General features: G+C 41.6%; 1 protein-coding gene across 2 annotated transcripts in view; it reads right to left on the bottom strand.

Annotated features, from left to right (window-relative positions):
* Nucleotides 1–16,650, bottom strand: part of ANKRA2 (ankyrin repeat family A member 2) — a 105,605-nt gene that overhangs the window by 68,078 nt on the left and 20,877 nt on the right. For both annotated transcript variants that reach the window (XM_069224014.1, XM_069224023.1), the window contains 3 exons: nt 13,588–13,961; nt 13,164–13,322; nt 594–659 (listed from right to left, as the gene is read on the bottom strand). In XM_069224014.1, the coding sequence (XP_069080115.1) occupies nt 594–659; nt 13,164–13,322; nt 13,588–13,894 (532 nt within the window). In that variant the 5' untranslated portion in view covers nt 13,895–13,961. The remainder of the gene's footprint in view (nt 1–593; nt 660–13,163; nt 13,323–13,587; nt 13,962–16,650) is intronic.

Raw genomic sequence — 16,650 nt, 5'->3', positions numbered from 1 at the left:
CATACAGGCCAAGTTGGATGGGAGGCCTCCTTAAAACACATGGAGGGGCACAATAGAGAAACATGGCCGACATGTTAGTGACAGCCGACCATACTACAAGTCATCAGAAATCCAGAACACTATCACATAGCATCACTTTTAATTCTGTCGGGAAAGGACGCCATGTTCTTTTGTTGAGTGAGGGGGTTCACTGGCTTAACTTTTGTTCCAAAGGATGCGGAATAACATGTGTAATGCAGATATGATTGAAAAGGAAAGTTCACTTAGACTAGGAGATGATGTTATACTACAACTGAATGTGCAATAAAATCAGCCAGCAAAAATTACGAAATTATACTTATGTTTACTTGTGCGTTATATAATTGTTACTGCAATTCTCGAAGATGTAACTTTACATGGGTGAATAACAACTAGATGGCTATGACAAAACTGTATCCATTATAGTACAATAAGATGTATGCATAGCGCTGTTTCCCTGTATCATAAATAAATGCCAATAAACGGCTACTGACCAAAACGTGCTAAAGCAGTTTTTGAAAATAGGGCACTGTGTCTTTTCTATGATAATATTTTATAAAACCTTTTATTCTCACCTTGTTCTATACGGGTGGCTAGATACAGCATTTCTCCTTGAGCTGCCAGCTGGTGCACAGATAATGCTGTAACAACAAAAACATCCAACATGTAAAATGCAGAAACATCAGTCTGTGCAAACCTACAAACTTGCCCGTTTTAGGTTTTTTTTTTCCTCCAGTTCTTCTCTCATTTTCCATACTGAGAAAGCCTGGAAATGTATTCCTAACAGTTGGGAAAAAAGGAATTGGAGGAAAAGTGAACTTGTACATGCTCAACTGATTTTCACATAAGCAAACCTACACATATTTGCTCAAACTAAAATGCAGTTCACAAATATGTTCTAGAGGTACCATTTCCTGGCTACGTCTGTAAATTCTTGTTAATTCATGGGTCGTAAATGTGCACTAATGCGAGAATAAATACCAGGGGTGCACTTTTGTGACTTCCTTTAAGAGCTGGGCCCCTAATTAGGTCTGGCATTAACCAAGACCTTTTGATTACATTAATATTTTGTCTCTCTAGAATATCTTGTCTCTCTATATCTACTGGATGGCTCCACTGAGAGTGACAGCATTGTGATATTTCACAAGGAGCACATTAGCACACATAGTAGCTGTGTTCGGTGTCAAGACCTACTGTGGAAATATGTGCTTTTTGAAACCAAACATAGTTTTGCTCCAGATTTTTTTTTCCATAATAGTGAGGGCCCAGCAGCTCCCACACAATAACGTTTTACAAAGATTAAGTCAATTAATACTTTATTTCGGCCAAAAGCCATAAAATCAATAAGTCAGAAAGCTATAAGATTAATGGATTCATACAATTTCCTACATTTAAAAAAACATCAATACATTCACAGTTTAAAACAATGATCTATATAACTTATAGCTTATAAAATCTTCTAATTCCAAGGGCCCTCTGTACATTACAAGGATATGAATTCTCTCTCTACTATACTCCTAAAACCAAGGAACAATAGATCTTAAAGTGCTGTAGTATGATAAAATTCATATAATCCCATGCATTTTAAAATACATCAATACATTTCACAGTTTAAAACAATTATCTTAATAACTATGCTCTCAGGCCCTTCAAGGTTCACTTATGTAGGGAGCCACTGAGGTGTCCATTTTTAATCTAAGTTTCCATGCTCACTGCATAAAACCTGGAAACCGTAAATGTGATTACTTCTCGGTTTCAGTTTTCATAACCCTCATAACCTCCCAATAGTGTCTTGCATCCATGGCTCTACATAAAGGCAATATCCATTTTTTGCGCGGTCACTCGTATAATGGACAAAAGAAGGAGAAATGTGCTTCAGTCTCACTTTTATAAGAGCACTGACCAGACATATTTGTGGCCTTATCCCATTTGACCATATAGGATCTGTAAAGAAATGGCTCCCTGTTGCAGTTACCCCCCACTTTTTGCCTGATACTGACTTGACTGAGAAGTGTGCTGGGACCCTGCTAACCAGGCCCCAGCACCAGTGTTCTTTCACCTAAAATGTACCATTGTCTCCACAATTGGCACAACCCTGGCACCCAGGTAAGTCCCTTGTAACTGGTACCCCTGGTACCAAGGGCCCTGATGCCAGGGAAGGTCTCTGAGGGCTGCAGCATGACTTATGCCACCCTAGGGACCCCTCACTCAGCACAGACACACTGCTGGCCAGCTTGTGTGTGCTGGTGGGAAGAAAATGACTAAGTCGACATGGCACTCCCCTCAGGGTGCCATGCCAACCTCACACTGCCTGTGGCTCAGGTAAGTCACCCCTCTAGCAGGCCTTACAGCCCTAAGGCAGGGTGCACTATACCACAGGTGAGGGCATATGTGCATGAGCACTATGCCCCTACAGTGTCTTAGCAAAACCTTAGACATTGTAAGTGCAGGGTAGCCATAAGAGTATATGGTCTGGGAGTCTGTCAAAAACGAACTCCACAGCTCCATAATGGCTACACTGAATACTGGGAAGTTTAGTATCAAACTTCTCAGAATAATAAACCCACACTGATGCCAGTGTTGGATTTATTAAAAAATGCACACAGAGGGCATCTTAGAGATGCCCCCTGTATTTTACCCAATTGTTCAGTGCAGGACTGACTGGTCTCTGCCAGCCTGCTGCTGAGAGACGAGTTTCTGACCCCATGCGGTGAGAGCCTTTGTGCTCTCTGAGGACAGAAACAAAGCCTGCTCTGGGTGGAGGTGCTTCACACCTCCCCCCTGCAGGAACTGTAACACCTAGCAGTGAGCTTCAAAGGCTCAAGCTTCATGTTACAATGCCCCAGGGCACTCCAGCTAGTGGAGATGCCTGCCCCCTGGACAAAGCCCCCACTTTTGGCGGCAAGTCCAGGAGAGATAATGAGAAAAACAAGGAGGAGTCACTGGCCAGTCAGGACAGCCCCTAAGGTGTCCTGAGCTGAGGTGACTCTGACTTTTAGAAATCCTCCATCTTGTAGAAGGAGGATTCCTCCAATAGAAATAGGGATGTGCCCCCCTCCCCTCAGGGAGGAGGCACAAAGAGGGTGTAGCCACCCTCAAGGACAGTAGCCATTGGCTACTGCCCTCCCAGACCTAAACACCCCCCTAAATTCAGTATTTAGGGGCTCCCCAGAACCTAGGAACTCAGATTCCTGCAACTTACGAAGAAGAGGACTGCTGAGCTGAAAAACCCCTGCAGAGAAGACGGAGACACCAACTGCTTTGGCCCCAGCCCTACCGGCCTGTCTCCCTCCTTCAGAAGAAAACTCCTCCAGCGACGCTTTCCCCAGGACCAGCGACCTCTGAATCCTCAGAGGACTGCCCTGCTTCCAAAGGACCAAGAAACTCCTGAGAACAGCGGCCCTGTTCAACAAAGACTGTAACTTTGTTTCCAGAGGAGCGGATTTAAAGACCCCTGCAATCCCCGCAAGAAGCATGAGACTTGCAACACTGCACCCGGCGACCCCGACTCGACTGGTGGAGAAACAATGCTACAGGGAGGACCCCCCCGGCGACTCCGAGACTGTGAGTAACCAAAATTGTCCCCCCTGAGCCCCCACAGCGACGCCTGCAGAGGGAATCCCGAGGCTCCCCCTGACCGCGACTGTCTGAATCCAAAATCCCGACGCCTGGAAAAGACCCTGCATCCGCAGCCCCCAGGACCTGAAGGATCGGAACTCCAGTGCAGGAGTGACCCCCAGGAGGCCCTCTCCCTTGCCCAGGTGGTGGCTACCCCGAGGAGCCCCCCCCCTTGCCTGCATCGCTGAAGAGACCCCTTGGTCTCTCATTGAAACCTATTGAAAACCCGACGCGTGTTTGCACACTGCACCCGGCCGCCCCCGTGCTGCTGAGGGTGTACTTTTTGTGTGAGCTTGTGTCCCCCCGGTGCCCTACAAAACCCCCCTGGTCTGCCCTCCGAAGACGCGGGTACTTACCTGCTGGCAGACTGGAACCGGGGCACCCCCTTCTCCATTGAAGCCTATGTGTTTTGGGCACCACTTTGAACTCTGCACCTCACCGGCCCTGAACTGCTGGTGTGGTGACTTTGGGGTTGCTCTGAACCCCCAACGGTGGCCTACTTTGGACCCCAATCTGAACCCCGAAGGTGGTTTACTTACCTGCAAGAACTAACATTACTTTACCTCCCCCAGGAACTGTGAAAATTGCACTGTGTCCCCTTTTAAAATAGCTATATGTGTTTTATGTAAAAAGTATATATGCTATTGTGATTATTCAAAGTTCCTAAAGTACTTACCTGCAATACCTTTCAAATGAGATATTACATGTAGAATTTGAACCTGTGGTTCTTAAAATAAACTAAGAAAATATATTTTTCTATACAAAAACCTATTGGCCTGGAATTGTCTCGGAGTGTGTGTTCCTCATTTATTGCCTGTGTGTATGTACAACAAATGCTTAACACTACTCCTTTGATAAGCCTACTGCTCGACCACACTACCATAAAATAGAGCATTAGTATTATCTCTTTTTGCCACTATCTTACCTCTAAGGGGAACCCTTGGACTCTGTGCATACTATTCCTTACTTTGAAATAGTGCATACAGAGCCAACTTCCTACAGGATCTCAGCGGAAACACCCCACATCTGAAAAGGATATAGAGTTGTTTCACCTAGTGAGGCAATATTCTATCCAGGTAGGGTTCAAAGTGCGGCATACATTTGTGCAATAAAAACTGGGCAGATATACTACCTTCCTTCTGGTCACTCCAAGACCTTAAGGTTGCGTACTGACAGTATTCTTTTTTCCGTTTCTGGTTATCGCGTCTTCTGATTGAGCCACGGTCGTCCCATAGTACGTCCCTATTGACTAGTTTGCTAAGATTTCTGATATGCTTTAGCTAGGGCGTTCGTGTTTGGGGATCCACAGCTACTAGGTCTGCAAGTATTCTCCAAATATGGGGAAAAATCCCCTGATGACCACACCCTGAGCCAATACAGAAGAGGTTGCAAAGAAATTACTTGCTGACTACTATTAAGGCCAAATTCACACCTCAGGGGAAGAAGGGGTACACTTTGAGGAAGGTTAAAAAGGGCCCTAAAGAACTTGTTCTCCATTTACTGTAATACATTAACATTTGAGTATCCCTATATTTCCACCCCATAGATAGACGCGGTTGCAGCTGTGGCTTTTTATATTTTTAAGGCTGGCGACACTGGACCCCCATCTAGTGCCTTCTATCCTCTAGCTATGGCAATTGATCTACAGTAGAGTATGGTCTTACTTTTCTCCAGCTGAGGCCCCCCCCATCTCACTGTTTCAGAGAGCCTTACCCCTAAATAATCAAATGTTTCACCTTGTTCCAGTGTGACCTTACTTATTTTCATGTTGCCTTTAAAGGATCGATGAGGGTTTATAGCCATAAACTTTGACTTTGTCAGATTGAGCTCTAGGCCCCTTTCTATGCAAAACTCAGTAAAAGAGTCCAGCTCTTGCCGACAGCCCATTGGCGTTCTTGATATGAGGAGGGTATTGTCTGCAAACATGAGTAACGGGACAGGTGCTCCTGCAAGTTTGGGTGCATCATGCCTGCATTTTAATAGCCACTTCACTGCTAACAATGTCGGCGCAAGAACACATCCTTGTATAAACTCCCCTATTAATGGGGATCTTAGCTGGAAGAACACCCCTGACCCTGCATTCCATCTAACCCGAGCATAAGTATCCTTGTGTAGTGTTCTCAATAGCCATACAAGATCCTTAGGTATCCCGTATGATTCTAAAACCTCTCAAAGTTTGTCCCTTGGGACCAAATCAAAAGCTGCTCAGAGATCTAGAAAAGTTATATGTAGATGCCATTTCCAGCATAATATCATAAAGCGGAAGACCTGGTCCAATGTACTAACACTTGCCCTGAAGCCTGCCTGGACATCTTCGAGGATTAAATTACCATTAAGCCAGGACTGGAGCCTCATCAACACCTGTCTACAAAATATTTTCTGACGTGTGTCTTTTAGGCTTATGGGCCTATAGTTAGGGGATTCAGCTCTAGTCCCCTTTTTAGGGGCGAGAGCAAAGTGCTCCGTCCCCTACTGTAATCTCTCTTTGGGCTTCTAACCATGCCCATGTCAGTCACTTTAATTGGTTCGTGGGCTTGCCTTTTAAAATCCGCTTGCTTTCATATGTGAAAGGCATGCCTACGTCATGCCTTTTCTGGTGTTTAGCCTTCCTCGAGCGTACAACCAACTACTGAAAACATACGAGGCTCAATGTTTTACGTTTGGTTTCTAGACTACTTTTTCTCTTTATTTCGCATCGCGATCTCGCTGGGCAGTAGTCTAGCGCTTTGCATGACATCAATCCTGTTACATAGGTAATTGCACTTTTGCCGGTTACATGGATAATTACACTTTTGCCCATAGGTTTCACTGCAAGCGAACTTTTATTTCTCTTTGTGTGTCTACTTTGCGCTCATGCCGGCCGTTGGCTCACTTATGTGAAACTTTTACTTTTCAGTTTATATGGCAGGAAAAGTCCGGTTAGTTATGTGAAACTGTTTTACTTTAAATTTTCAATTTATGTGGCAAGAAAAGTCCGGTTAGGAGTTTACAATGCTAATAGCTCTAACTCGAGCAAACGCAAGACTTATTGCACTGCAAATGCTTGTTATATATGGGGATTATAACTGCTCCTTGCCAAGATGGTGGAATCCACTGCCCCTTCAATATGGCATTGCTCAGAGCATTGATGTACGGAGCCCAGACCTCAGGTTGGGAAACGTAAAGATCACCAGGGATATCATCTATCTAGAGAGCCTTTTCTCTTTTGACTGGTTTCATAGTGTTATGTGTTTCAGCTAGAGTAAAGCTCATTAATCCTCTTTCCATAGCCTCCAATATACTATCACATAGAGCTATGTCATCACTACTTCCATCCAGGCCTTTATCATGTACCAAATCAGTTTCTCTTATTCCCTTCTCCGCATAGGACTCTCAAAATGGGCTACCCATTTCTCTGGTGGAACAGTTAATTCCATATGGTTGTCAGTAGTGCGAGTTCCCAGTGATACCAGCTTCCAGAAAACATTGGCATCCCCTCAATGTTGAGCATCTGCTACTTCCGCCCACTTCTCAGTTGCCCAACCTTTTCTTGCCTTTAGCAAAACAGCTTTATAGTTCTTTCTAGCATTTCTTATTTGCTCCTGACCTTCCTCCTTGAGAGCATTCAATAAGCTGCCTCTGGCAAATCTGCATTCTCTGGTGTACCAGGCACATAGATGTTTTCCTTTGCTTTCTACTCTTTTTGCTTCTTTTACAAAAAACCTGCTCAACTGTTCCATCAGAGAAGTATGGAGATTAGAGAAAATTCCCCTCCTCACTCCCTCGCTGATTACCTTGGTTAATATTTTCTCAAAGAGGTTATAAATTTGTGTTAAGGCCATGCTATCATTCATTATCGCTGCCCACTTTATATTCCTCAAGTTATTGGAGGTCTGAAGCATATCAACCTTAATTACTTGATTCAAGTTTGGATTCTCAAAGGGGATTGAATTCATCCTAAGACTTAAAGCATGGTGGTCACTGTCCATTCTTAACACAATTTCCATGTCTATTAAACAGGGCCTTAGGAGTGATCTATAAAAATATAGTCTGTATTACTTGTTATTGAAACCCTTTGGTAGGTTGGGCGATGTCAGATTTGGTGTTGCCATTTACTACTCTCAGGCCATGAGCCGAAATCAAGTCGGCCATTTGTAGGGCTAAATATGATGACATTTTCTCCTTAGCCTTGATGGAGCTAGGTCTCACCGCTATATCAGGCGAGTGAATAAATCTTTTCCCTTTCCATTGTTATTACAATCCCATGCTAATATTTTAAGGGAGTTTGGCTGGAGCTTTTCTAACAAATTAGAAAAACAGTAGTCTTATATGGTCCCCGCATGGCATGTCCCTCAATGATCTTTGCATTAAATCATTTATAGCCTGCTCTTCCCCAGTTATAGCACTCCCTTACCCCACAGACTTCCAGATGTTACTCTCAAGAGTATCAGCTGACCTTGTCGGGGGCATCCCTTCTGTGTAGTTCCGATTCTAGTCTATACTCCCATGGTAGGGCACTATCTCCCTCCATTTCCCCTTAGTCAATCAGTCTCATTCAGGTCAGCTTCCTGACCCGTCTGGTGGGGGGAGTGAGGATGGGGGTGGAGGAAGGGGGGGAATTTGTCTGATGGGAAGGAAGGAGCACGCAGTTTAAAGTGTTAAGTGGTGGTCCATTCTCATTTGGACAGTGTCATTTAAGGGTTATTTGGGAGAGTGTAGCAGGTTGAGAGCTATGATCAAAGGAATGATAATAAGCCTTCCACTAGATGTTTTGACATTAACCCCAATCTTATTGTGCTACAATTGTTGTTACAACTGAGGCGATTAGCAAAGACAATGTCTTCTCTAATAACCAACCTACAACCTTTCATGTGCCTTATCCAGAGTATTGCTTTGTTGATAAGCATGTCTTGCATTTTCCTTCTACCAATTATCCGTTTGGCCACTCTAACCATAAAGATATCATATATCTTCCCATACATAACATTCGGACAGCTTCCTCCATTTGTAGTGACCTGGCTAATTACAGATCCTGCTCTGTGGGTCTTCAAGGTATTTAAGTGTGACTCAGGCTCTAGTATTCCACACTGATCTTGATTTTGTCTATCCTTATGGTTCATAGAACAGAGGGAGGGCATTCCTACTCTTGTATGGCTAGCTTCACTAATACTATTGGTTACAGTCACATGGGGAGATTTTCTTGGGGCAATATGCTGTTGCACGCCTCCTGGGCCAGATCTTTTTTGTAGTTCTTCTAGTGTATTGTTTATTACCCCACCAATGCATTTAGCTTATCCAATTTGATGTATAAGTATTTTGCCAGTCACCCCATACACTCTTGGAGGCTTGCTACTTCACCCTTAAGGGAGTGTAGTTGTTCACCTATGGTTTTGCTACCTGCGGTAGTTGGGACTTTTGATGTATCTGGAATACCTGAGCCGATGACTTCTATCACCGAGGTACCCAATATCGCATATCTATTTGAGCAATCTATGTTAGGCATAGATGAGTTATAATTGTTTCTTGGTCCTCAGTGGGGTTGTTTTGGAGTAGTTCAGATTGTTCCATAGATGTTATCTTGGATATGGAGGAAGGCTGAATACTAATTACACCACATTTGTTCATAGGGGATAGTGATCTTTCACTACTGAATTTTTTAAGCAACGGTCTAATACCTTTATGAGTGTGTTCGTTTGCCTTCCTTTTTTGTACCAGCCCTTTGGCTGTCTTGTATGGGCATTTATCTGTATAGACGAGCAACCCTTCGACTCCTTCAATTAGCTCATCAATGTCTGCTATTGTGCAGTTCTCTGCTGAATGTCCCAGAATCCTCTTCTTAGCACCCCTAATTCCCAGATAGCCATCTATTGCGTTTCACCAAGATACCAACCCTCAATCAGACCAGGAGCCCTCAACTGGTTGCTTATATAAGGCTGTAGTAAAAATCAGTAAAGCAGACTAGTTTACGGCCGCCGAGGCCTACAAAAGCATAGATAAGGTTTTACGGTTCCAGTGCTCCTAGTGATTTACAAAAGGCAAAGTTATAGAACTCATACGTTATCGCATAGGTTACGTGATGTTAACCTACTAGAGTCAATTGCAGTTATTTATTGGCCAAACACGGCAGCTATGGCTAACTCCCATAGATGGCTATCAAGAGTCAGTGATGATAGAAGAATGAGCCAAGGGGGGGGGGGGGGGGGGGGCTGCCCTGCATCTTCCTGAGACTGACGGGCACAGGACGGGCTTTGCCCGGTTGCGGCCCACACAGCAGGAGGATCAAGTCAGCTTTAAGAGTCCAGTGACGCGACGAGAAGGACGGCGGCTCTTGCTGCAAGTTACTTGGGCCTTGTGGTCCCAGCCCCTCGCAGCAGGAGGATGAAGTCAGGTTTAATCGCCCAGTGGCATGAGGAGAATGACGGCAGCTCCTGTCGCAAGTTACCTGGGCCTTGTGGTTCCGGCCCCTCGTGTCTCGCGCAGTGGGAGGATGAAGTCAGCTTTGTCAAAACAAGACATGCATTGACTAAACCAAAAGACAGATGCCCAAGGTCGCGCCAACTGACTTTGCCAATGCTTGTTTAGTTTCATGTTTCCCATATTCTTGTTGAAACTCGTTACACTGATTTTTCCATTATCGATATATTTTTGGGAAATACTGGCATGCATCAACTCATTTTACTAAATGATACTTCAAAGAAATGGTATCAAAAATTTCAAGGTAGTTTAGCAAAACAAATCCTAGTTGGATTTTTTTTAATGAACGTTTTGATTTTGAAAGCAAAGACTCCTCAATATTTTAAGCAGCTAATTAGCGAGCATTCCGGGAGCATTATACATAGTCTCATTTTGTTAAACTTTGCAAACGTGTGTACACATTTTCACACTGGAACTACTATTAGTAGTGCAGTCTGAGCTTACAGCATTTCCTTAGCCCACTCATCCTAATAATAAAGGCTTTACATTAATGAACCATAAATTCAAGTTTGAACAGCATTAGTATAGGGATGCAAATGTTACCTTAGACAATGCTCTTTCTTGATACATAATGTGGTACTGTAAACTGGCTGACAAAGGGTTTGTGCTGCAGGGGGTTGAGCCTACCTGTCCCAAGGACAAAATAAATAAGAAAACTTGCTGCCCTTTACCCCAAACAATGTGTCCTGCTCCTGACACAGCAGATGCTGTGACCCGTGCTGGCCGCTTCACAAAATAATAATTTCAACTAAAAGAGTTGTTACGCACTCAAGGAATGTTGTCAATATTGAAAAGATTTATTTTGCCAATGCGAATTCCCAACAGTTAAAGATTCAGGCAAACACATTTAGGCTATAAAAGGCTTTCTCAATGCCTTGAAACGCCAAACGTTGTCAGTTCACTGAAATCATTAGTTCTTGTGAAAAAAACAAAATTACAACTGACTAATACAACAATCACTCTTTGGTTAGAGCAGACATTTTTGAATTGCAAGTTACTAAAATGATGAATGCCAAAATACCTCTTTCTCCACACCACTACAGACACATTGCATCAACTGTAACATAATCGATTGTTTATCAAAATTCATATTACGATCCCAATGTAGTACAATAGTAATTTAGGAAAAATATTAATCACTGCCTGACTTATACATACAGTCACGAAATCGACAGCCATCTATACCGTTTTAATTTTACTAAAGTTCACTTAATTTAATCCTTTTCTAATGGCGAGATTGATTGTTGTTCCTGGCTTCGATAAACTAGTGCATTATCAAGTGGCTTACAATCATAATAACACCCTAATTTGAGGTTTTAAATAATCATAGTGCCCTCAATCACTCCCTGAATGGGCTAATAATAATTCTACTTCTCAATTGTACCAGTGTTGGTGTTGAAGTGTACCTCACCCATTCTCAACCCAAATGTGTCCATAATTCCTCATCTTTGTTGAGGCCTGTAGGTGGCCTCGTATGTAACATTAAAATGCCACGCGATTCCAATCACCTCAACTTCTGAACTCTGTCTCCTCCTCTCTCATCTCTGCTAACTTGATCAATGCAGACAAAACGGAACGGATTTTTGTGGCTCTGATATACCATCTGGAAGTGCCTAACCACAGGGTAAGTGGCATTCTGATTTCTAATGGTTCTCATGTGTTCCAAGATCCTTTTCTTGGCTGTGTGAATTGTACTGCCCACATACTTTTTTTCCATTAGACCATAAACTACAAAACCCAAATTACAATTCACAAATTTTGGTAATGCTTTTGTCCCCATCTCCCCTGGTACTTCGTAGTCCTTCACCATACAGCTATATTTACATGATTTGCAGTGTGTGCATGGATAAAAAACAATAACCTGGTTCTGACTAGCTTTTGTTTCTGTAAAATGGCTATAGACTAGCAGATCCTTTAAAGAAGTAAAATGTCTATGTAATCAAGGGGACCGCGGGGAGTCTGGACCCTATAGCACTATCAGTTTGCAAAATACACCAATTCGTTTTACTAATATTGTAAAGACCTCTAGACAGATATATATATATATATATATTAAAAAAAGAAAATCAGCAAAGCTATCACTTAAAGTTTTAATCTTTAATTTGGGCTTCTTTATTGGTGGTTGTACAACAGGAATCAAGAAACATTTGTAAACATGTTGTTTTAGTAACTGTTTTACATTAGAAGAGACTAGTGAACTGCTAGACAAATCATAAGTTGTAGGCACTGTATTCCTCCTAGATAGCTTGGAGGCTCTGAAAGGTAGTTTTTAAGGGGCTCTCATTCAGTTCTCAACAGGTGGGTATTGGGAAATGGAAGAAACAAATGGCCATACTCCAGGGCTTCTACACCTAGTACTATTGGGTGAACCTTGGAGAAAAGCTGCTAGTTAGCATGAACGTCACTGGTGTGGGCTGTTTTCTAAATACAGAAATGCCTGAGACATGACTGTCCGCAAGCGCTGTCTGCGATTAAACAGCTTTAGACCAAAATATGCATGAATATAGATATGCAATGCTAGAACACCACATAAACTTCTGTGTTAATATTATTTCATTTAATAAAACATTTTAGTGTTCTTGGCTGCCTTTTGCTGCCTAGAAGCACTGTGAACGCATAACAAAATCCCTATCTCAGCCAAGAACTAGCCACATGTTTCTTGCCTTAGCAATTTCTGTATTTCTTGTTCTAAAAGGTTCTGTGTGATTGACTTTGGCATGCACTGTGGATAATCCCTCAACAGAGCAATAACAGTGGTCTTCTCAATAAAAAACACAATTGATACATTTATTAAGCTGGAACACAACAAAGCAATAAATGGCACAGGAGATGTGATTGGATGTTCCCTGTGACTGCATTAGTTTTAAATTGGTCGAATGTGTGTAGGAATTTTAAACATCCCTCCAAAACACTAGATGTTTCTCTACCATTTTGAAAAATTGGTATGCTTCAATATTGTCAGCATCCAGCAGCAAAAATAGAGACACAAACCAAAAGCTGCAGTTACCAAGGATGGGTTTCAGAATCTCAAGCATAACCACTATCATGGAATGGAGAGGACACATTATACTTACAATTTACAAGGAGAGGTGTTGTAGAAACTTCATTTCCTCTATGCTTGTTCGTCAAGGTAGTGGACTGCTTGATGGGTGAGAAATGTTTTGCTGCTGAAGGAGTGTACACATGTCTAACTTGAACTCCAGGGGATGGAGAAGTATGGATATTGCATTCAGCTGCATGGAAGAGGAAATCAAAAAGGGGTTATAAGAGCTAGAATATATTTTTAAAAGGAAATGAACATATAAATTATTTTTCAGTGTATCGCAAATTTACAAAATATTTACACCACGCATGAGTTCTCTAACAAAAAAAAGCAAAAATGTGTCAACAGTCTTCCAGAAACTCATACAATGGAGAATGTGTGCGAAGTAGACTAAGCTTCTGAGAATACTACCAAATGGAAGGAACATGGGTAAAAGCAGAACAAAAATACTCAACCTTTAAAGAGTACGGATGCCACTTCCAAATCCGAATTGACTTGATCTTGAATATTTTTGCTATCTTCCTCATTCAGAGATTTGACAAATCGAGAACAAACATTCATGTCAAACCGATTGGGCAAAATGAATTTCATTCCCATGGCCAGGCCTTGAGCAGAGCCTTCCTCGGGGTTTGAGTCCAGGTCATCTTCCACTTTGATGTCTGGCATGCCTGACAAGCCATAGTTCATGCACTCCTCCACAACTAAGTGGGTTCCAGGGTCAAGATTAGGAAACGATGCCATGACTTCAGCTGCAGTGATCATAAATGTCTTATCATGATTTAAAATTCCCTAAACTTCATAATTATTGAAAACAATTACAGCAGGCAATCTGCAACAGAAGAAAACCACAATGTTATGTGTACACAAGAATCTTAAACAATCACATTTTTAAATAATATAATATATAATAAATAACACATTTACTGAAATTAAAATATAGAGGATGTCTCTATACTCTGCCATGAAAGACAGGTAACTTATCTGAAAACATTCAAAACAACTGGAAGTAACTTTTCTATACTTACCAAGGCTCCAGACATTCACTAATAAAATAAAAAATAAACTAAAGACCCTAGTGGAAAAAAAACCCCAAAAGACAGAGAACTGGCAGCTTAGCTACGACATAAATCTCATATCTGTTCAGTGTGACAATTTGACTTAATTCTTATCATACGCTTTCATTATTATCTTTCTCAGACAGTTTTTTTAATAAAATTAATCTACCAGGTTATGATATACGTTATTTGGATTCTAAGATGTACCACGTATTTATTAAATTGGATTTCTTTAAATTCACAAGACAGTAGTGACCAATTTAATATCCCTAACACAGCCAACTCCTAGACAAAACAATGACACCCAAATTCACAGCCTTCCTGGTACCGACTATCAACCTTCCCTACTGCAAGCTGTTTAATCAGGTCATGAGACCAAAGTTTCAGTCCACAAAATTTAGGATAAAACCCTGTAGTCAGCCACAAGTCTCAACTACTGGACTGGAGCACAGTTTCTGACTCAGTAGCCCTGAAGTCCCTGATTTGTCTAAATGTGCAATGTAACAGAATAACATAACATACATTACCATGGTTCTTCTGCTATTTAATAAACTAATAATAGCAAAAGAAACTTGAACACTTTTCCTCGGGCTCACAAGGTGTACACTCTTAAGTATTAACCTCAGCCACCTTCTCAAGATCAGCAATCAAAATCACCTCTACAAAAGTGATACATATCAGTACTTTTACATCACCACAAGACAATTATAAGGTATGAAAAACTGGGTAACCTTTTCAGGCCTCAAAAAAATGTACTCGTCCATTTGCTAAGGCAAGTCATATTTGATCAGGTCGAGCTATTTTTAGGACCTACTTGCCCCTTCTTGACAAAAAACAGGTGTTCTGTTTAGTCAGAAAGTGAAGAGGCAAGAAAGTCGCCTTTAAATGTTGTTCTTGTCACATTTGCTCTGTGTTCAGAGACCGAGATCAAAAGTCAGTTTGTCTTTTCACCATTCATTTTCCTTCTGACTGAAGAGTTCTATAATTTTGTAAGGTGAACTGTCTGACCTGCTATACAAACAGTGTGAAATGAAAGGCTGCATGGTGTCAGGTTTTTCCTAACACAATATTTAAATAAGTAAGTCAACTGTACATACATTTCAAAACATATTCCAGTAGTTCTGAAAGCCCATTTTGTGTACATCTGTGTGCTGAAAAACTATTTTAATAGGATGAAAACAAATCGGAGCACATTACTTGGTGATGTGCAAGGATAAATATTTTCTGAAACTGAATTTTCACAGATTAATGTTAATACACTATTTAGCTTTATCAGTAAAACTGCAAGTTAGTGGGAAGGCTTTTGGACATTTCATGGAAATGTACTGTCTGCAAATGACAGTGAGCTGCCACATAATGGTTTAGTAATATATTTATTACAAGTGAGTGCTTAAATATAAACTGAGAAACACTCCTGCACTGATGGCAATGCTATTAGTAAACTAAGAGGCAAGTCATGGATTAGGTGTCCCATATATGTGGGCTTGATTCTTATTGCACATGGAGCAAATGTATAGTCTATTTAATCACACAAAAGAGTTTGTATTGTACAACAGAAATGGTGAGCTCGCATATTTGAAGTTGCACTTATATGGGAAAATGAAGAAAAGATGACTCTGTAAACTAAAATATTTGTCTACAATCACATATTTTGAGAACAGCTTATGGGTCAAGTACATTACCGTTAGGTTGAGTAGATTATTCAAGTTATTTGAACTGCAGATCTAGTAACATTTTTATATGTTTTTTTCAAGGCCTGCTTTTGTCATATCTGTGCCTAGGACTTACTGAAGACCATCCATGGTTACAGTAAGACTGTGCCTACATTGCTGATTCGGTGGTGCATAGATGGATACCCCTGCAGCCTGTGCTGAGATGATGGTTTTGTGACTGCTGTCAACTCCAGGGGCTTTCAGTGATATATTGGAGGTATCTGTCAGTATGGGCAGTCATGGTGTTGTGTAGCCATTTTAGTTATAGCTCCATGCATGTTATTTTAGCATATTAGACCTGCTGCTGTGCACTTTAACCTAGATCTATTTAATTCAGCTTCATTTATTATTGTCATAATAGCCACTTTTACGGTCTTGTTTTATTTCTCTCTATCTAACAGTTTTTGCCTAGGCCAGCACTCTGTTCTCAAACAATACATTCTTGCTCCCTCTGTGCTTCTTCCAAGGCTGCAGTAAGATAGGTTGCCGGTGAACTTGGTATAAAGTTTTGTCTCTGACATTCATAGAAAACACACATCCTTACGTAGGGAAATTTTCTCAGAAAATCAGCTGTTTATTATAAAAACACTTCCCTGTCCTTTACACGTTAGAGGGCGATTCCTGCCAGAGAACCACAACTGTATACTGATTGCTGAACGCTTCGCTACAGCTGCTTATGCAGACTTCAGGCCTTTGCTCAGGTATGGGGGATGAAGTCTTCCCAGGGGAACCTGAAAGGCAGAATTAGAGC

Source organism: Pleurodeles waltl, chromosome 1_1 (genome assembly GCF_031143425.1).
Source record: "Pleurodeles waltl isolate 20211129_DDA chromosome 1_1, aPleWal1.hap1.20221129, whole genome shotgun sequence".
Classification (NCBI taxonomy): domain Eukaryota; kingdom Metazoa; phylum Chordata; class Amphibia; order Caudata; family Salamandridae; genus Pleurodeles; species Pleurodeles waltl.
This window is presented reverse-complemented; position numbering and strand designations above follow the sequence as displayed.